Genomic DNA, 23,165 nt, shown 5'->3' on the forward strand with positions numbered 1-23,165 from the left:
ATCTTAAGTTATATCATTTCATTTATTGAAAGTTGTTGGTTTAATATCTTGTACTTGTTCCATGTTTGGGCAAGTACTAGCGCTCTATCTTTTTTCAATTGATTTAACTATAACTTGTTGGTGTTTGTAACAACAAGAAATTGCATCTAAACTATTTTCTACCTTTTCAAACCCTTTTTTTTATGTAATGCTACAATCTGAATCTTAAATAACAAAATCATATATTCCAATTCAATGCATAATGTGAAATCAAACTTCTTACCTAATTAAATTCTATTCTATTCTATGATGGAAAACAAACAACTCATGTTATGGTAGTGAAGAAAACTATAATCACATTTTTTTTAAATGATGATGAAGCATTATTCTTTTTATTATTCTAAACCACATCTAGTGTTAATGTTTGTTTCTCTCCTATAGTTTTATCAAATTATTTTTTTGCTAATATAGTTATATTTGTCATTAGGCACATAAGCCAAGCTCAATGAATGGATGGCCTTACTTTTCCTCATTTAATGATAAATATGTTGAATTTATTTTGGATGAGTCTAAAAGGAGCATTTTTTTCGAATCAAGAAAAACATGTAGATTTGGTATCATTGTTATAGAACACTAGCAATACTATATTTTTTCACTCAAGTCTAACTTAAATGTTTATCTCTACTTGTGTCTTTTTTAACTGTAATGTTTTCTTAAGCTCCATTTTCCTATGTATATAAACTAACTTGTCCCCTTTGTCTCATAAATACTACTTTGGTCTATGTTTTAGCATAAAGTATATTTCTCAATAGCATATTTGATAGACTATTAACCTAGCATTCCATCTTCCTCTCAAATTTTCTGAAATAAGTAGAGAAGGGTTATTTACTTAACAATTTTATTGGTCATTCTATGTTGTAGTTGTATATGTGATAGCTTTTTATAGATTTCTAAGTCTTCTATTTTTGCATGATTGAGGCATGCATGTTCCACAATAAATGATATGGCATGATATCATAAGATTAGAACTACTAATATAAGGCTTTTCTTAGTTGTGTCAAAGCTATCAAGATCAATCACCATTTACTTCCTTTTTTCTAATAAACACTACATGTTCGCACATGTTTTCCAATTTAAGGAGCCAATGGCTATACTTGGTGGATTCCAAGATAAATCCTTCGTTTCACCCCCTTCTAATAGAGGTAAGCGAAAATAATGACTAAAGGTATTGATATGGTTGGACACTAAAGTTGTTTACATGAAAAGATTAAATAGAGCCCAAATTTGGCAATGAAATTATTGTTAGGGAATGTAGTTGCAACCATGATAAGAGCCATAACTACCAATAACTTCATAGACTTGATTACTTTTAGAGTCGCATCTACAAATAACTTTTTGAACACGGTAGCTTTTTTAATGTCATCATATATTTATTTTAGATACAAATACTTCTTGACCACTCGCTTAGGTCCATGTATTATGTATTTATACATTTATATTTACATTTTTAAGTCTAATGTTTCCATGTCCTAGCTTTGCTACTCTTCTTAGCCTCTTTGATTCATTTCTATAAGAGATTGTCTTCTCTCTATGATTTCACACCCTAGAAATCATTATATTCTCATTATGTGAAAGTTTGATTTTTCTTTAATGCCTATGTGATTGATGAGTTCAACCATTGATATCACTCATACAACACTGTAGGTGCAACTTCTCTCTCTCCAGGTCCTCATTGAGAGATTTTCTTGAAGTTGTTTCTTGTAGTTGTTTCTTGTTCATCTATTGTAGTTTGAGTGATGCTTAAATATTTCTTAAAGTTGTTTTTCCTTTTGATTTTCCAACTAGATGTTTGAAGTCTAAGGATTTGTTCTATTTTTCAATATTTCTATAATTCAATCTTTATGGAACAATGTCATATGTGGAACATAGTTGCAGTAAACAATATCAAGTACCAGAGTGATGATTTGAATTCAAGGAGATGAGTGGGTAGATGAGCTTCATTTGACTACTTTTTTTTTATATTGTTTCATAGTTTATAAAATGATTATAGAGGTTTCACCTATTTTCCGTATATAAAATTTTAGATTTAACATAATATTGTACAAATGAATTGGTAATTAAAATAAAACGATTTGGGTTCCTCTTTGTTGTACTCCGCTGCATTCTTTTTCCTCCATGAAATTCTGTTCTTTTAATTATAAGTCTATTTATTTCCCAAAATTTGAGGACCAAAAAATACAACATATAGTTTTCCTTAATATTCTCTTTGGAATGTGCATCATGGTTATTCAATACAATGGGTCATCAAAGAATGTTCTTGCATAAGTCAAATGGTTGAAAAAAGACCACAAATCTTATATATGTTAGTTCAGATTTCTCAAGACTAGCTTTCAACCTCGAGTGCTAATTTTTATGTTAGATCACAAGTCATAGTAATTGAAATATGGTGCTCTGAATAGTCAATCAAGAAGAATTTATTCTTATTAAATCACCATGATGTTTAATGCATAAGTAAGGAAGATAAACACAATTTTATAATCTAAACACATTTCTTTTCTAAAATGTTAGAAGACTGATTTAACCTATAAAAGTTTACTGGTTAATTCCCTTATACGAAACTTAACTACCTAAAGTAGCCTGTGTTGTGTGATGGAGTGATACTTCTATGACTAACCTCTAGAACTATAATACCCATTAGGTTTATATGATTTGTCAGAATAGTAGTGCCTAATTTTGCATTTGACTAGTACCCTACCACATATGTATTAGTTGACTTATATGTATGTATATATATGCACAAAGCCTTGGATATTATTTGTGTTATCATATTGTTTAATATTGATTTGTTTAACTTAAGAAAATTTGAGATTCTAATATTATATGTGTTGTCCTTTTTTTCAATTTGAGAGTGTTGTTAGTTTTTCTAATTAATAGGTGTTTGAAAAACAAGGATAAATGATGTGGATTTTTACCAACCTATATAGAATTATTTTGATTTGGATTTTTTTTTAAGTCTTGGATGAAGCTTGTGTTGTTGAAGTAATTATATTCAGTTGGTTGTGATGAGAACATTACGGATTATTGAAGCATGTACAAAAGCAACTAGTTCAATTATTAGCTCTTATCCATTCTCCAATAGGAGCTTCCTTTTTAAAACTTTATGAAAATACAAATGATATATACCCAATCCACTATTTATCAATGATTGGTTTTATCAATGTACATATGCTAAATTGTTATAAAATTTTGCAAATTCAGCTCACTATTGTTTAAGTAGTGTTAGACTCTCTTAATGTCAAGGTTTATTCATTATTTATTGTCACTAGTTCTAAAATGTTAGTGAGATTTTAGCAATATGGTTCTAAATTCATGGTATTAATGTAGGTCATGCAATGGGTTTAAAATTTGCCTTCCCATAAGGTTGAGGGATATTGTTATCCTTAACCTTGTTTGTGTAAGCTCCTTAACTTTCTTAGTACAAGTGTTTATGAAATGTGCTAGTAGAAAGAATTACATGAGCATACTTACTTCAAACTTTCTTCTAGGCTAGACATTATTATTAGATTCATGATTGACAATGCTATTCCTTTTGACAATGAACCAGTTGCACTAAGTGGCAAAGGCAATTGTTTTTCAATATTCTAAGAAGAACTGTGTTCATGCCAACCATTGGAAAAAAAAAACTCAAGTACTTGCTTACAAGTTAGGCAAAATGATTGTGCAATTCTGTCATCCATCTCTCAAGTATGAAATAAACAAAATAACACATGTTATTAATAGTCGTTTAAGTTGACCTTTGTAATTGTTGTTGTGTTTGTTATGGTACTCTTTTTCATTAAAGAGCCATCAACTTTGTTGTGAGTTTAAACCTTTATGCCCTTTTCTTTTTCTATGTAACTAAAGTTTAACTCTCTCTTATTGTGTTGTTATATCCCTGTAGTAGTTGTGTTGTGTTTTATATTAGACTAAATGTACAATGATTATTTCAAAGAGTTGATAAGGATCATAAAAAAATAGCATGTGGAATGAGCTATGGCCTTGAGTTAATGGCTTTATTGTGTTTTATATTAAAATAAATGTGCAATGACTATTTCAAAGAGTTGATAAGGTTCATAAGGGAATAGCATATGGCATGAGCTTTGGTCTTGAGTTAATGGCTTTGTAAAGAGGGGTTTGTTGTATGCTTAGAGGGAAAATGAATGTTTACATTTATGTTAATGATATTTCTATTTTGGTAAAAATTTGATATATTTATCCTAAATTGGTGTTTTCAGATAAAGGAAGAGCACGAGTTAAAGATAAGAGAGCACTTCTTGTAGCTTATACTTTTAAATGCCCAAAAAAAAAAAAAAGATGGTTGCTATGATTAATTTCTCGCTTGTTAAGGAATACTAATGCTACTTATGAATTGTTAGTATGTTTTAGACTTTTGTTAATTTTAGGATATTGTTATGACTTTGATGTTTCCTTGATTTATTAATTTTAGAAGTTGTCTTTGGGTAGAAGATTTCATAATATCTTTTATGTTTTTCTAATTACATATCTCCAAAAAAATTCTTATATTAACATTTTTATTGATTTAATCTTTATAATTTCATATCTTATATTATGCATTTGTTAAGAAATGAGCATTTTATGACATTTTGTAATAACTGTAGGGACCCCTTCCCTTGAGAAACACGTGGCACGCAGTTCATGGTGACGCGTGGCACATATTATCATCCGGACCATCATCATCCGAATTCCCCTAAAGGTATGCATGGTGCAGTTATCCTATCCGGACCACCTCAAGGAAAGCCAAGCCCTATCCAAGGAAGAGCAAACGACGCAGGCAGAGCGTAGACATCCAGATGGTCTCCACAACACATCCGGATGATCAGCATGAGCCATCCGGATATAAATCGTCTGGATGGTCAATTAAAGTAAAGCGAGTCTTACACGCAATCACAACAAGCAGCCATGACCCACATCCCATCACCTGCAGAGTGAGAAGACAAGGGGAAGTGACAGCAAGTCACTTCCCACGATCATTCTACATAATCACTGCCCACGATCTCTGACAGCCGCATCACCTACCATGGTTTCTGACGGTCGTTCGTAGGGCGATAATGCTCCTACTAATACCTATTGTCATCATCACAACATAAAATATCTCCTCACCATTAATGAGAGGAACAGTACCCCTGAAGCTGTATATATATACCTTCGCACGAAGAAGAAAGGGATCCCCTGGTAACCTCTTGATACCTAGTAAAAGGCCAACTGATTTATATATCTCTCTCTCACCATGGCTAACAAAACCATCGGAGGGTGCGTCCGGACACCCTGTCCGGATGCCTTTTGCAGGTGCAACCGCTGAATCAAGAACCCCTTGTGTGTTGAGAATCACGTGTCCATCCATATAGCAGCAACGTGGACCACCGGATACGCGAGGCGACAACAATAACGATCTTCATCCACATATATATATATATATATATATATATATATATTTCTCATATCCTTGTCACTTGTACCCTATTTTAACAATGCATGGATATATTTTTGCATTTTTTTGTGTCAATATTTTCATATCTTATGGTCAATATAATTTCTCACTCTAATATTTTAATTTTTGGTTGCAAATTCCTTGCCACAACAAACAATTAAAACAAAGCAAATTTCATAACCATAAAGAAGCATCTCATTATTAAACTTTCATGCTATGCAACTAACCACCACATTAGAATAATCATAAAATATTCAAAAGCACAAGAATCCAATGTAAGAAACTAATGTCACATTTAACAAATAAAACCTTTTCCATAAAAGAAACCAAACAACCTGTAGCATAATTGTATCCAAGATTATCTAACCAAACAAGTCAGTGTCAAGCCCTAAGTCCTTTCTCTCTCCTCATACTAACCACTCCATCTCTTCCAATCCACCCTCTCTTTTTCCTTACTTTACTCATTAATTTCTTAGGGGGATATGATTTGCAAAGAGAGTCATGCTCTACTTACTTATAGTGGCTAAAAGGTTGTAAGGGATACAATGATCGGTGATTGATACAAAGTGTCATACAATTTTAGAACATCCTAGAGTAAAGTCACATATATGGATAAAATAAATAAATAGATAGTGTAGTGAAAATACAACTATAAGATTCGATGAGAGTTATAGATTAACCATAAATTAAAAGAACTTTTTTATCTAATACATGTCTTCTTATCCAAATTCTACTCATACATTACACAAACAATTATTTCTTTTCTCAACATCATTCTAACTCACTAGCCTACACTATCATTATCATTACCTAAATTCTTACACTTTTACTATCATTTTAATTTGGACTCAGGACTTCATACCAAGTAGAGTTTTATGGAAAAGTAACCGTTACTTCTACACTCTTGCTACCATAATTTTAGGCATAGATATAATATCATAGCCAAAATGAGATTTTTAGAATAAATTTTATTTGTATGGCAAAAAGGATTCTTTTAAGAATGAAATTTGTATTCATCACAAAAAGCTACATTTAAGCACATTATAAATGAATTTTACATTCATAGCAAAAAAAAAATCACATTTAATCACAATAGTTATTTATGGCAAATAGTTTTTCATTGTCATAAATTTATTTGGTGGTGACAAAACATTACATTTAGCCATGATATTTATTCATGCCTAATAGTCTTCAACAACCCTCACAAATTTATCTTTTAATAAGGATCATAATGGTCAACATTAAATAAAGCTACTTATAAAATTAGAACAGTATATAAATTGATTAAAAGATAAATTATCTAAAATTAAAATCTCTTTCAAACTTCATTTTTTGTATTTTATTTTTCTTGATGCTTATTAATAAATAATAAAGCTACATATATAAAGGGAAAAATCTTCACTATTTGTACTATATTTATTGTTAGATTATCGATAAAAAAAATACACACATAGCACAATGTTATTGGTCTCTACCAAATCGATGTCATAATGGGCCCCAAATAATATATATATTTAAGGGGAAAGGAGATATTATTTTTTATCCGAGATAATTTAAAAAGTGGGTTGACATAAAAAAGGAAAAAATGAAAGAAAGATTGTTTTTTCAACTGACTAAAACCATGAATAAATGCATTATGAAAGGAAGGGCTCTGAAGTCATCAAAAACCTAACCTGCAGGAAATCAAGTGTCATGTGGCATAAGTTTTTAACTACAGAAAATTATGAATAAATGCATGAATGAAAGAGTGGGCTCCCAAAAACGTCACCTGTAGGAAATCAAGTGTCATGTGGCATAAGTGAAGTCTTCAGATTTTGAATAGTTTCAGCCATCTAAGATTAAGGCCAAAATGGTTTAGCGATTTTGTTTTCTAGACAAAACAAAGAAGTGATTGGCTTCCAAGAAAAAAGAAACTCTCAACTTTCTCGTCGCCCTCATTCGGAGAGAAAATAAAACTAAATGGACAAGATGATGTTCTGTGACAATTACATCACCATTAATAACTAGAAAATCTCTAGATCCATTCTTGTAACTTTCCCTTCCACTCTGTTTGGTCCTTGAGAGAAATAGAGGGAAATAAGAGACAATTGGAACCTCGTAGTGGTCTTTTAACAATTTATGACCTCTTATGAGGTTTTGAAGTTTTCATTCGTTTCCCTTTTTCTTTTCAAGAAATTGTTGTCATTGTTTAACTTTTTATCTTTAGATAAAGCTTTATATATTAATATGTGGTTTTGTTGTTTTTGTAGGCTTTTTCTTATTACCTACATTCCCTCAGTTTTCTTAGCTTTTATGGTTATATAATATATTAATTTGCTATTGCATATTCAAACCTTCAAACATCTCCACCATCTAAGACTCAAGGGAAGATCTCTAGTTCATGTCTTCTTTTCTCAATCAGAGAGGATTTGGTTAGGCAAATTTGTATTTCAACATCGATGGTTCTACTAATAAGAAGTTGCGGGCGAATTTGGTTTAAAACACTATCGATCAAGATGTTTGGAACTTTTTATTGATCCATATGCATTAGACTTTCTGACATTATAATTATCTCTTCACTCCTTACATTTTCAATATCTTTTTGCAAGCTCAAGCAAATAACTGGTTGATCTAGTGGTATTTGCTCTTGGCACAAAAAGGTAGGAATGTTTCCTAGAGAATGAGTGTGGCTCCCTAAACATTATTAATGATGGTGTAACTTGGCCAAAGTATGGTACTTCCATGTTTTAAATTCTAATTTCACCTTTTTTAAGTTGAATATAAAGCAAGGTGAACATGTTATAAATATTGTTAATTTTTTATTCACTTACCTTTTTAGCGTATGCTTCAATTTCATAGTCTCTTAATGGAATGAAAATAATTAAGCAACATGTCTTCCACTTTTTATAGATCCAATCATTAATTTTTAACTCATATGGGTAATATGTATGAACCATTGTTCACTATGCCACCTTACAAATTAGCCCAATCGAGGGACATTGTTCACTAACCATTGTACAATCTTACGAAATTACCAAAATACCTTTATGCACATAAGTGAATCAAAAGTTAATTCAACCCTCATCAATTATACCATTAAGGTGTATGAGCTCTAACAAGTAGGGATTGCAACGGGGCAAGTTCAGGACGGGTCACCCTCATTCCAACCCCGTCCCATTTATTCAAAATAATTTTCATCTTCATCCCATTAAAAAAATTAAAAAGGGCAAGGCGAGGAAGAACGAGTATGAGAATTTCCCATACTTGTCCCGCCCAACCCCGCTTAACTTTTTTTCAATTACTTTTAAAAATTTTAATTACATTAAAATAAATATATTCTATAAATAATTAAATTATTATAATTTTTTATAACTTATTTTATTAAAAAGTATTTTTTTTATTGTCTATATATTATAAATACAAAAATAAAATTAAAATTAAATTAATTTTATATATAATCGGGACGAAGTGGGACAAGGTGGGACTGGATAAGGCAATACCCAAACCCGCCTCGAATTCTTCCTAGGTTTAAAAAAAAAAATTCAAACTCGTCCAAAACCCGTTTATTTAAAACTCAAACTCGTCCCATTAGGGGCGGGGCAAGGCAAGTACCCAAAAAAACATACCCCATTGCCATCCCTACTAGCAAGGACCCTTAGGACTTATAGGATAACATTAACTCCCTTAAAATCTAATTCTAAAGTTGATTCAACGTCTTACTATAAATAATCAATTGTATTTCAATACCTTATGTAAATAACAATGAAATACTAAGTGATTGGATTCATGACCTACTACTGTCTGTTGTATCTAATCTCCTCATAAAGTGGTGTCCATAGTCTAACAAGGTAAAAGTTATCATTCTCTCAAGACTACCTCTACTATCCTTGAGTAGCAAATCCTCATATTGTTTGATCAACTAACATATCTTAACTCTTCAAAAACCTATGTCAAGTTCCACTTTAAGAACTACAATGATCATAATTTACATGAACACACCTCCTTAAGATCATTCAAAGGGGCACTCTATCTCAATCTTATGAGATATTATGATGTCTCTATTGAAAATCATCTTCTTATAAGAAACTCATGACTCGAATCTTTTGTGCAACTCTTAATGCACCCAAGTCATGTATAATGCAAAAGATGCAAGCCAAAATACTCATAAAATAGAATGCATAGAATAAGGATTGATAAAAATGAAACTGAAATTTTATCAATAAATAATAAACTCCGAATTTGTTACGTTGTGTCCTAACGCTTAATGTGACTGGTGTCCCTTTAGTCCCTAGTAAAGAAGGAATAAAAGAAAAATTAGAAATTTTTCTCTATAATTCCTTTATCTTTGATAAAGAGGGAATATGAAGATAAATTATACAACCTACTAAAATTATATAATCAATCAACAGTCTCATGGTTCCAGTAGTTCAATTCACCTAACATCTATTTCAACCATGTGAAATCATGCAATACAAAATAAAGCATAATATAGGCTTGAGCAACTTGCAAAGAACCTAAGGAATGTAGGATAGGCGTAGGTTATTCCCTTTTGTTTGGGGCCAAGACAACAGCTTGTAATTCTCACCAAAACTTGGGAAAAGAAATGAATTCATCTTACACACACATAAAGGCTTTTTTTTTTTAAAGACACTTTTAATTGAAGAAAACTTGGACATAGGGGCTCTTCTTTTCAAAAGACACTTTAAACCTCAAAAAAAAAAAAAAAAAACAACCTCAAAAAATCTTGAAAATTTGAAGATTTAAAGGTTTTTATAAAGACTTGTGAAGATTATAAGATCTTAAAGATTTTAGACTTGAATACTTAAAAGTTTTTGTTTATCAAAAAAAATTTCATGTTCATTTAAAAGATGTCTTCAATCCAAAATCAAGCTACTTGGAGGACATTTTTATTTTTTATAACAAGAATTGGAAGATAGTATAAGGATTGTCTCTAATTTCACAAGTTAATCAAATTTATGATTTTATTTATGATTTTGTTTATGAGTTTTTATTTAAGAAAATTTTATTTGTAATGTGTGGTTAGTTTGTTTGTTGATCTACCTAAGGGTTAGTCTTAACCTTACAAACTAGTATGTCAAAGCTTTAATGAAAACAATATTAGTTCAAGAATACAAAGATAAAATAATCCACACAAAGGTACATAAGGTTTTAACAGTCAATCATGCCTACATCCATAAATGAGAAATCATCATTTTACTATACTATAGAGAATATTACAAAAAACATAAATCAAATATAACTATTGAGTTCTTGAAACATCTCATATTTCCCTAATCCTTGTATTTACAACCTAAACTATGAACTCTCTCACTCACTCCACAAGGCATCTCTCATTCTTCCTCATATCTCTATCCACCTCATATAGTCTTCATAAGCCTATCTCTATCTCATAACCTTTTCGCCTCATGACCTAAAATATTTATAGAGATATTCATAATAACTTTCCTTATTCTATAAGAAAATTTAATATTATAATAACATAAATATTTTATACAATATTCTTTACAAGAAAGGAATTCTAATTAAAAATTTGGGACACTATCCAACAATCTCTACCTTACTCTTATACCAATTTATTGTGTTTATGAAAGATTTAATAAAAATGATATCAATCTAAGAACACAAAGATAAAAATAATCCACACAAAGATACATAAGGTTTTAACATGGTTCAATTAAACATGCCTACATCTATGGATGAAAAAAAAAAAATCATTCCACTATACCATAGAGAATATTACAATAGACAAAAACCAAATACAACTATTAAGTTCCTAAAACATCTCATGTTTCCTCGTTCCATACAGTTACACCCTAAATCACGAGCCCCCTCAAACCACCAAGTATCTCTCATTGTTTCTCACATCTCTATCTATCATGTATATTACTTAGGGAATCCCTAGATTACTCTAATTCCAGTCCTGAATCACTTAAGGTGCATGCAAACTATACCTAAGGCTCTCTAGATCTAACTAACAAAAGGCTACATGCATAAATAAATAAAAAACTTAGATCTAGAGGTTTAGAGAGTTTTACCTTAGATTTGGATGTTCTTAGATCAAATTGATCTTGTCGGTGAAGATGTGTTGTACAAGTCGTAGAACTCACAAACCCAAAAGTCTTTTGCCACCATGACTTTTCCTCCTTGAATCCAAGTACTAAAAATGGTGGAAGTCTCACAGAGGAATGGTGGCTAGGGTTCTCCTTTCTCTAGAGTGAATAAGAAAATATGTCTAAAGCCATAATCTCTAAAGGGAGTTTATATAAGCTTCCTAATGAGCTTAAATGACTTAAACTCATCTTAGGCTTAGGTCACATAATTCAACCCACATGGGTCATAATTAATTAATCCTATTATGCTCCAATTAATCAATTAGCCCAATTTAGAGAAACCATTCACAAGCCCTTGTACAACCTTGCATGTTCACCGAAACACTTTATACCCCTTAATAAATGTATTATCAAGGAATACGAGCTCGAATAAGAACCATTAAGGCCCACAAGAAAATATTAGCTCTCTTATAACCTAATTTTGAAGTTAACTCGACATCTCATTATAGAAAGTCAATTGCACTCCAGCATCTGATAAGATTACAATAAGATACAAGAATTCAAGTTCATGATCTACTATCCATTATATGCATGCTTCTCATGAACTAATGTCCATAATTAAACGAGATGAACATTATTAACCTCTCAAGATTACCTCTAGAATCCTTGTGTCTTAGATCCTCTTATATAATAAATTAACACACTCTAGCTCACTAGGAGCATGTGTCAAATTCCATTAAAGGAATTACTACGGTCATAAATTTCATTACCACATGTCCTTAGGATTACCCAAAGGGACACTGATTCATGCCCAATTGAGTATTTTAACCAAAAATATTTATAAATCCTATGACCTTATACTGGCGTAGCAAAGCTACTATAGTATAGCAGCTCTAGGGTCGAACTCAGGGATGGGTTTTCACTCTACCAGTGATAAACTCTAGATTAGAAATTGAGTCTGATGATTTCCTTTATCATAAACTTAAAGTTTAAAAGAGAATAAAATTTGTTTTGAAAGTGGTGACTGAAATTAAACTAACATAGAACTAAGTAAAAATGGAAGAAAGAAAGTCTCCCAGAGCTAAGGGTTGCTAGGATCAAGTTCAGAATGCAAAGTGGAAATTCCGGATTCTTCACCTCGCATTGGGGATTTAACCTATAGTTATTTCCCGAACCGGAATAGGTTTAACAATGAAGATTTAATCCATAAAAAGTCAATAGAAGTGGTAGTTAAGTTCCATTAATGGCTTTAGACACTATGGGTCTTCACCTTGAATCACTTTCCAATGGCTCGTACATGATAACTAATGGACTGATATGGATCTAGCAATAAGCATCCACAGAGACCTGAAGCTTACCATGTATTGGCCATTCAAAGTGATTCTAAGGGATTTAAAGCAAAACTTTAGATTTAGAAGCCATTTATGAATTCCAACTACCTATATTTAATGCACGAGAGTTTTCCACTTTAGCATCTGGACTTTTCACCTAGCTTCCTTCACTCCAAGAAACCAAAAAGTTAGTCTCTCATCCTCTGGGAAAACATCCTCAGAGGTTGTTTGGCTTCCAAGAAAATAGTAGAGAGAAAGTAAAGCAAAAGAGATCTCTGTATTTCCTTAAGTGTAAAATATACATAAGTTGGTCTCCTGGAAAAAGCTCCCCGAGATAGTCCCTTTTTAGTGTTTACAAGAGAGTTTATATAGGAAGGTAATTTACCCTTCCATGGATACTTCCTAGCTAAGGAATTACATGAGTGGCTGAATACAAGGAGAAAATGGAAATTTAGCCACAAAAATATCAAAAGAAAAAGAGTCCGCACAAAATATCCCAGTTTCGCACGTTGCATGGTGACTTGTGAAAATTTCGCAAGTTGATTTCACAACTTAGAATCCACTTTCGCATGTTGATATCTAAGTTCACAAGTTGCAAAATCAACTTCGAATGCTGGGCTTCACCGCGACTTCACAGCTGCCATCCATTTTAAATTTCGCACGTTGAAGTTCCAATTTCGCAAGGTGCGAAATTGTCCCTCAACTTGATGCAGTTGCCTTCCGAAGGCCATATCTTCCTCATTTCAGCTCCAAATCGTACACGGTTTGAAGCGTTGGATTCTTGACTTCCTGAGCTTTGAAATGGTATATAGCATGTAAAAAATGGACTTCGGGAAGTGCTCCAAAAGTGCAAAGGAAGACTGCAGCTGCTGTCCTCTGTTTTCCTCTCTCCGTTTGTTCTTTCCTTGCATACTTTGAACGACTTTGGCAAAGGGCTATGGAGCTCCAAAGCTTGGTTTCTTCATGAATTTGAGCTTTCAAAAGCTTTTCCATGAAGAGTATACAGCTCTCCCTCATTCTTGGATTGCTTTGGTGAGCAAAAAGCTATCAAAAAGCACCAAAACTTACCACAAAATGGTTAGAACCAATTACTAAGGGCCTTAATGAATTAATTGGGTTAAATGAATATGATTACTACTCAAAGGTGCTTAAAACCATTATGATTAGGTCTACAAAATAGCACTTTTTGGTAATAATCAGACACATTATCTCAAATTCATAAGACATCATGGTGTTTCTATTGAGAATACTTATTGTCACCAACCGCTATCAACAGTGACCCAATTCATAGGGAAGATATGACTATATTAAAGTTTCACCAATAGGTAAAAGTCATTAAAGACTTTAACACAAACTCAATATCTCAAGGTCGAGAGGATATTGAATATCCGTTAAATGAATTATTGTGGCTACAAATTTCATTATCACATGTCCTTAGAATCGATCAACTAAGGGGTCATGTTGTTTCAAATCCATGAGATATCATGATGTCTTTATTGAAAATAACTATTGTCACCAACCTCTATCAGTGGTGGCCTAATTCATAGGGTATGACCACCTTAAAGTCACACTTGTAAGTCAAAATCTCTAAAAACTTTATCACAAGTTCAATATTCTCTCAAGGTTAAAAGTTCAATAATAGCTTGGTGAAATTATGACTATCTGATAACGAATGTCATGTATCACCATAAATTATGTCAAATGTGTAATCATACACACTAGTACACTCACAATAGAAACTTCATTTCGATGATCAAGACCAATCATCTTTCCAATTATGAGGCAATGCACTTCAGCCTTAAATAAATCGCCTAAATTCATGAACAGTTATAAACAAATCATCTACTTGCAATGAATTTATACAAATTAGTAACTTGAGACACTTCCCAACACAAACCATCCCCTCTATTTACAATCATTGCCACATGGCTTCATGTGTCATTATCATCGCCACATGCCCTTTTGTCTCATCCTCTCGTAGGCCTAACTAAAAGCATTTTGATATGAGATTCTAAAAAAGAAATATACTATTTTTAAAAAAATATTTTTTACAATAAGACAATTCAAAGAATATTTCATATTTCCGGTTCTACAACTATTGAAAGAAATCAAATAAAAAGATTTCTTTAAAAAAAATTAAATTTTAAAAGATATCTCTCTTCAAAAAGCAATTTCTATTAATACCTTAAAAACTATCATAGATTTGAAAATCATTTTTGATCTTCCATGCTTTAAAATTTGTGTCTATATTTTTTTCAAAATCCCAAATTTTTCCCCTTACTATGGTGTGGATCATGGTGAATCCTACTTAACCATGTACTCTTGTGAGCTTTCATTGTCACGTCTGCATACCCCCCCATGATATTAATAAAGATATTATAGCTTATGAACTCAACACGGTCAATGGTTCATCTTTGCGCAGTACCATTACTAACATAATCAGTGTCATAGTAGCTATTAATCCTGCTTCTCATTCTTGCTTTATAAAAGACCAAAATTTTGTTATATTTCACACTCGAGTATCTGCCTTGTTATTTCAAGACGAAGTTTCTTTGGCTTCTGCATTCCATTCCATCAACCATTTCAGCGCATTCCATCTTCAATATGCCTAATAATCTAGCTATTCAACATTACGGCAGAAGGATCAAACTCAGAAAGCCAGTAAATACATTAAAGAATACAAAATTATAGGGGGAAAAAACCCTAGAAAACAGCTCAGTGATTACAACTGGAGGATCAAATATGTGGCCGTAAGACATATTGGACAAAGCACATTATGTAATAAAAGCTCAAGGACAACACCTGGGTGTTTCAATCGTCTATCTTATCATGTAAAACCATCTAGCTTTGTGGGACCGAGAGCTTGCTTTCCAGCATAAAAGAGAGATCATGCATTTGTGACATCAACATCTCTACGTCTTCAGCCTTCGAACTAGTGGTTGCATCGAGAATATCTTCATCTTTCACAGATTGTTCTAACCTTCCCCCATCTTCTGCACTTGTATCAGCTTTCCTGAAACATGCAAAGAAGAAATGAGGATCAATGATTAGTCCGACTGTTTGCCCATCTTCAGGAGGTCATAGTTTGAGGCTCACAAGCAGTCAGTGTTCTAAAAACTAAATTAGATCAGACAGCCTGGTGAAACTGTGATCCACCAGAAGTATCATGGTTCGTAGTTCAATTCACCTAAAATCTATTTCAACCATGTGAAATCATTCATACTGAAGCAAACCATAGGCTTCGGCAGCTTGCAAAGAACCTAAGGGATGTAGGATGAGTGTAGGTTGTTCCCTTTTGTTTGGGGCCCAAGACAAGGGCTCATACTTCTCACCAAAACCTAGGAAGAGAAACGAATTCATCTTACACACACACTTGGATAGGACAATGACAGAGAGAGAAGTGCCCACACTTACATCACCTTTTCTGGAAGCATGCCATACCCATAGCCATAGGCATAGCCCTGACTATCACAGCCATGTCCATTTCTTTCTAGTTATCATTTTTGAATCATTTCTATGCCTATGTTTCACACCAAGATTGGGGTTCCCACCTCTCTAGTACCCTTGGTAGCATCCATGGAACTCAATATTACATCTTTATTCATTGCTCAAATCAAAAATAAAAACATATACGTTAAACTTATCAACACCTTTTCCTTTCCCCTTGCATTTTGATTTCAATGCTTCAGTGAGTATCATATTGACATAACATTTAACTCAACTTAATAAAGATGCATGCCAACCGTTTACAACATCCCATGTTATCCAATGAAGCTGAGGCAAGCCTCATGTCCCAAGGCGTAGCTCAACTGAAAATCCCCATGCCTCATATCATACAAAGGCATCTAAAATAAATACATGACTTTGAAATAGAACCTGATACCTCACTGATATTACAAAATCCTAAGCAATTGATTTTGAGGAGATTCTTCTACTGCATCTTCAGATTAGGGTTTTATATCAACAAGTGGGAAGAGAAGAAGATGATTTTGGGATAAGTTGATGTCTTTCTTGGTTCAGTTACTTCAAGGAACCCAACTGAAGCGTGCAACGGGGCTGGTGTATGCTATCCTTTCAGAATTCGTATACAGTTTATTAGCCCCTTCTGAAGTGGCAATTTTCATAGGGAACATGGCCTTAAACATAATCTATACAGTTGATTTAATATCTAGAAAATGAACTCAAAGGAAACAATATCTCAGGCTCAAGGGGATCTTAAAGCTTCCCATCATCCTCTAATTTATTAGTATATGCCATTTAGTATAAAAAGAAACTCTAACCAAGGTTTTAACTTCTAAAAAAGCAATATGGCAATTTGAATTTGCATAAATAACATTTTCAAAAGATAATAGACAGACAGAGTATACATACCTGTTTGAATCAGAAGCTTCTGGAAGCATATTGCTAACTGTGGAAGAATCATTTTGATTGTTATCTGCCCCAGAAGAAAGGTCCTCCTGCTGTGAGAAGTTACCAAACTCCATCTCTTGCAAGTTACTAGTTGAGCTCAACAGATTTGGTTCAGAAGTCTGTTCAACAGAAGGTGTCAGAGAACTACCATTATTGTGTTTCCAAGAACTTCTAAAAGGATCTTGTGAAGTAGAGGAACTTGGAAAATCATTCCAGGCATCAAACAAATTATCATTTTTTCCAAGCGCGATCTTATTATCAGTTGATTTTGCACTGCTGTTTTTCCATTGATCATCTTGAAACCAATCATTTCTTGTGGAAGAGGGACCAGCTAAATTTTGAGCATCCTCAGCTTGGATGGTTGAATCAACTTGTCCCACATGGGCTGGTACCTTGGAGTTCAAATTTTTATACAAGTCATCTTGAATCCAATCATTAGTCCTGGAAGCAGGAGTTGTGTCATCACTCACATGAGCACTATTTATATCTTTTCCAGATCCAAAGACTGCATCCATGTGGGATGAAAGATCAACTGTGGAACCCACAAAAGGGTCAAACTCTTTGGAGCCTTCATGAACACTTTCAGAATTAGCATTTTGGAACTCTGCCTCCCAACCAGAGAAAGCAGCACTATTCTTGTCTTCTGCAGGCCTCACAACTGTTTCAGAAGGATGAACATTCTCAAACAAACTAAGATTTTCATGACCTTGCAATGCATTGCTTTCCTTACTTCTTATCTCTTTTGTTGCTGCAAATTGTTCTTCAGATGCCTTAATAACAGTATCTCTCCTAGCTTCAGACAAAAAGTTGTCTAGGTCAACTCCAGCCAAGTTCAAAGGACTTTTACTCCGAACTGATGCCTCATTCGAAACACCAGCCCCCAGTTTCTCTGACTCAGAAGTCCATTTTATTTCCAGATCTAAGAGATCTGACAAGGAACCTTCATCTTTCAAAGCACTCCGTCCTCTGCTTGCTTCTTTTACTACAGTTGATGGTCCCAAGGCCTCCTGCAAAACAATGCTGATTTTACTAAACATCCATCACACGAAGCATCCCACAAAATATATTAGAAAATAATCCAAAGAAAAAACATGAATTTTTTATTTTTCATATGGAAGATAGCTTCCCAAAATCAAGAAAGGCGGTACTCTATTCGTTCTATGAATTTCCTTTCACCAACAATATGAGGTACAGGAGGCTAAACAAGTTTTAGTCTCTCTAAATGGGAATGGAAATTGACCCAAAAAAAAAAACAAACAAACAAACCCTATCATCTGACCAAAGGAGTTGAAAATGGGAACTGACCCAAGCCACAAACAGTGTCCAGACCAATGCTATCAACTTCTTAATAGGCTCATGAATCAAAGATAATGCAATTAGGTACCATTTCATTTCTACCAAAACGGTACATACTAAATCAGCACCCCTTTTCCATTTCAGCAGGATAAAGCAAATAAATAGAATGGGATTTATATATATTTAAATTCTGGGAAAATTAATAATAATCATGATCATCACTACCGTTATTTCACTTGTCGTATGATTCCACTCTGTGATAATTTTTAAATACATTAACTTGAAGCAATGTAGATTTCTTTGTATCTTGTATTCGATTTTATAAACTAAAAATCGTGTAGTAGTAAACCCTGGCATTATTTCAATGGAAAAACAGAAATGCTAGCTGAAAGTTTCAAAACCGAAACTCACAAAACCTTACTTTCTAAAATCCTACGCAATACAAACTTCAAAGCCCAGACTCCACTATCCCCAGATGCGATACTTAGCACCGAGCAAGAAGAAGAACATAAAATAGCAAAATTCAGCCTTAATACTCCATTTGGTTGCTGAGAAAATACAGGGGAAAAAAGACAAATTTGGAATTTGGAATTTTGAATTTTTGGACCTTTCTCAATTGTTTATAAACAGAACGACCCAAAAACATAACATCAAAAACCCACATTTTCTTTTCATTTCCTCGATATTTCTCAGCAACCAAACAAGAAAAAGAAACACTCACCGATCCATCCAAGTCCAATGTCTCGAGCAACCAACGAAACCCAGCTGTGTTCTTGAACAAAATCGGCTCTGGAGCAACCTCTCCTTTCTGCTCTAGCCCACAGTATACGCATATGATCGACTGCAACCCTCTGGGTAGCCTTCCCCTGCAGTTGGCGCACCGGAGGTGTGGTGGAGACGGATCGAACTCGGCAATTACTTGGTCGGTCGAAGGGAGATTTGGAAGAGATGGGTCGTGAGGATCGTAGGACGAGAGATTGGCGTCCTTGCGAAGCAAGATCTGAACTTGGCGTACCAGATCGACTGGGATCTCCTCCAATGGCGCCATTGTCTTCAAGGCATCACCATGAGCTAGGGTTCCTGACCTCTCCCTCTCTTTCGATCTGTGATAGACCTAGGGTTTCTGATCGAGTTCTCTGCAATTCGGCTCTCTTAGGGGGAAGGTGGTGCCACGTGTCGATGAAGACTGGTTATTTTGTCATTTGACAGGGATAAGATCTTCTGATCAAGAAAAATAGACGAATAGAGAAGTAGGGGGTGGTTGGATCATCAATATTTATTATTATGAAAAATAATTTGATAAAAAGAAATAGAAAAGAGATAGATTTATAAAATAACTCCAAATTGAAAGTGGGAGGTGGTAATTTATAGGAAAAATAAAATTCATCATGAGTTAGGATCAGTCATTTACACTTAAGTGATAATAAAATAAAATAAGTTTACATGGATTATTAATGTGTTCTCATTAAAAGCCTTGCCAAGAAAATTCAGTGAGATAAAATCTTAATGAATAAAAAAAAATTATAATATGTTAATAACGATGACATGATCATGTTGTTTTTAAAGACTTAGTGTAAAAATCTTTGAGTTGATGTATTCCGATTTGGTGTATAAGTTCATTACATTATCATTTGATCTTATTTGTTGAACACTGATTCTGCTATTTTTTTTAGACTTATGTGTATAAAAGAACTTTGGTGAAATGTGTTTAGTTTGATCACCTTTAATATATACTCCTCTAGTTTATATAACACATAGCATTATCTTCATATGATACTATCATTTTTTATAGAGGATAATCCACATTACTTTCAAATACACCGGATCATAAATCTTAATCATACACATTCACAACTTACAGCATAAATCCCAAGTACTTATAAATGATTTAAGAAGGTGATTATCATTATTTGTTTAACCAATTTTCATGATATTTCAATACTTCCACAAGTAAATACTTGTTATGTTTATGATAGATCTTTATAAAGATCTTAAAGATATTTTGCATCTTCATACTCAAACAACTACAGTTTTAATTCTTTTGAATAAATAAGCACGTGTAATTTATTCTACAAAGATATTATAATATATATTTAATTTCATTCTTATGTCTTCAAAGCTAAGGTAGAATTGTATCTTGCTAGTAAATTGAAAAAAAAAATGTTTAATCAAGCATAATTTGCAAGATGTATTAATACACCTATTTCATTGAGCTATTGGTACTTATGAGCTAAGTTATTATTCATTTTCTTCTTTCAGGACGAGACATGTCTTTATTCATTTCAAGTGAATGAACAACCTTGAGGGAATTAAGTGAATGTGATTTGTTCAAATAAAAGTCTTTCAGAACTTTCTATGCATATATTAATTGATAGATTAACACACTACTTGAACAATACTCAATCTACAAGTTAAGGCAATATCTTGTTTTTCTCAAATTTTTCATTTCAAATTCCTTTTTTTTTTAATAATTGTTGTTTTATAAGTTCTTCAAGAGTTCTTATATGATTCAAAAAATTCACATACATCGTAATTATTGCAAATTTGGGTTTGATTTCTTAGTGATGGTACATAGGTAAATTGAATTATTCACATATCCTTCTTTTAACAAATGCTTGTTCAAATGATCGTACCACATGTGAACAAATTGCTTTAATCATATAGTGATCATTGTAGTTTGCTTGAATAAATGTTACAAGATTTTAAATTAGTTATTTTACACAATTTGAATCCTTTGGGGATTTTTATATATTTGTTGATATCCATGGAAACCATATAAGTAAGTTGTAAGAACATCCATGAAGCATAAATTGAGTCCTTAGAAACTATTGAACTTATTAAATATCAAAACGTGAATGGATTCATTATAGGGGAACACATTTCTTTATAGTCTATACCAAGTTTTTGTGAAAAACCTTGAGTAACAAATCTCGCTTTAAATCTTGTGATTTCATTACTCTGATTAGATTTTTATACAATGACCCACTTATATCTAATAGGTTTTATGTTTTCGAGTGTTTAAATTATAAGTCCATATACCTTTGGTTTTGCTAACAAATTTAGCTCCATTTTGATCGCTTCTTTCCATTTTGACCAATCGTTTCTATTTTGGCATTAATCTACAATTTGTGATTTTTGATCTTCATTCATTCTTATTATGTCCATAGTCACTTGGAAAGAAAATATGTTATTAATACCGTTGCTAGTATGGTCTTGTATTTCTCTCATATGTATATGACTTATTGAGATCTTTTTGGTTCTAGGTACCACAATACCTTTTTAAGAGAATTTTTTAATTTATGCCTCTTCAAAGGCTATTTGTTTATCAAGTTGGGACTTACTAGTCATTTTGTTAACTCTTTTGTAATTGTAAGCTCTTTAGGAACACCAAGCTTTTCATATGTTGCTTTCTTGAGTTTATCTCCTTTGAATAAATAAGTCTATCATGTTTTAGGCATGTCCTAGATTCAATTAGTGTTATATTCTCTAATTGTCATATAAGAACATCAATCCATGCTAGAGTACTCACAACCAATATATGTGACCTTGTCACTTTATTTTTTATTTATTTTTATTTATTTTTGTATCTAAGAAGTTCTTCCAAATTAATAATCCCTTCAACTTCTAATTCACATTGTTTTCTACGATAAACAAGATGAAACAAAGAGAATACAATCCACATAATGTCTCATCATTTGTTTGAAATTGACTTGCTTCTCCTTAATGGCAAGAAAACATTTTCATCAAAATGATAATCTATAAAAAGGAGAATATAAACATCATAAGTTAGAGATTTAAGATAGTAGATAATGGATGATAAATGAAATCCATCATAAATAACATGGAGAATATTATATCCTGAAGTAGGGAAAGGCAATTTTGTTTTTAAGAGTAGTGGTCTAACAATTAATTGAAGATGTTTGATAAGAGATTCAAGTATATTCTTAGTATGAGCATAAGCAACAAGATGCTCAACATTAATATCAACCGACATACAGTAATCAAGGAATGTTTAAGAAAAGATTCACCAGCACCATTGAGACAAATTATCTTAATAAGATGATTAGAGAAATCATACCCTAAGCCGATTTCTTGAGCGACTAATCTAGCAAAGGTAACACTATGAGTTGAAAGAAGAGAAACATGAGACCACCAAGTTAAGACATCAATAAAACCATAAAATAATTTAAGGGTCCAATATAGGTCCTCTTGAATGTGTTCTTAAAAGGATCATGATTTAAATACAACTTTGGTAAAAAAAAATGGAGTTAATAATTACTTTGCATTATAAGCAAGCAATATAACTGTAATTATTAGTCACCAGAACTTTTTGATTCTTTAAAAGATCCACATAGGAAGTATTGATGATATAACACATCATTGAGAATCTTATATGACTCCGGTGTTAATGTCAAAACATAAATGTTTTAAAATTACATGACTTCTGATTCATGATAGCATTTTATAGTTGTTTGATATAACACATATAATAAAAAAGGAAATTTTCATAAGATACACTTTTGTCCATAAATAACTAAAGTAATAAAAAGACATTCATTACCACCATCACTTCAGAGTTTCAATATCATATCCATTCCAACGAATATATTC

At 32.6% G+C, this 23,165-nt stretch overlaps 1 protein-coding gene across 1 annotated transcript; it reads right to left on the reverse strand.

The window, feature by feature from the left end:
• Positions 1-15,486: 15,486 nt before the first annotated feature.
• LOC100261856 (uncharacterized) lies at positions 15,487-19,823 on the reverse strand. The gene is made up of 3 exons (XM_002270516.4): positions 19,276-19,823; positions 17,220-18,265; positions 15,487-15,861 (listed from the first exon to the last, which is right to left on the reverse strand). Exons 1-3 carry the CDS (start codon positions 19,600-19,602, stop codon positions 15,690-15,692), a joined length of 1,545 nt encoding a protein of 514 aa, XP_002270552.1. The 5' UTR covers positions 19,603-19,823; the 3' UTR covers positions 15,487-15,689.
• Between the last annotated feature and the right edge of the window lie 3,342 nt (positions 19,824-23,165).

The sequence above is a fragment of the Vitis vinifera genome, chromosome 12 (assembly GCF_030704535.1).
Source record: "Vitis vinifera cultivar Pinot Noir 40024 chromosome 12, ASM3070453v1".
Taxonomy (NCBI): Eukaryota; Viridiplantae; Streptophyta; class Magnoliopsida; order Vitales; family Vitaceae; genus Vitis; species Vitis vinifera.

What these genes read in the sequence shown, in the direction of transcription:
- LOC100261856 (XM_002270516.4), bottom strand. Translation starts at nt 19,602, where the DNA reads ATGGCGCCATTGGAGGAGATCCCAGTCGATCTGGTACGCCAAGTTCAG. An exon ending in CATTGGACTTGGATGGATCG is followed by an intron (nt 18,266 to 19,275) that starts GTGAGTGTTTCT and finishes ATTGTTTTGCAG; the next exon opens with GAGGCCTTGGGACCATCAAC. An exon ending in GAAGCTTCTGATTCAAACAG is followed by an intron (nt 15,862 to 17,219) that starts GTATGTATACTC and finishes TGCATGTTTCAG; the next exon opens with GAAAGCTGATACAAGTGCAG.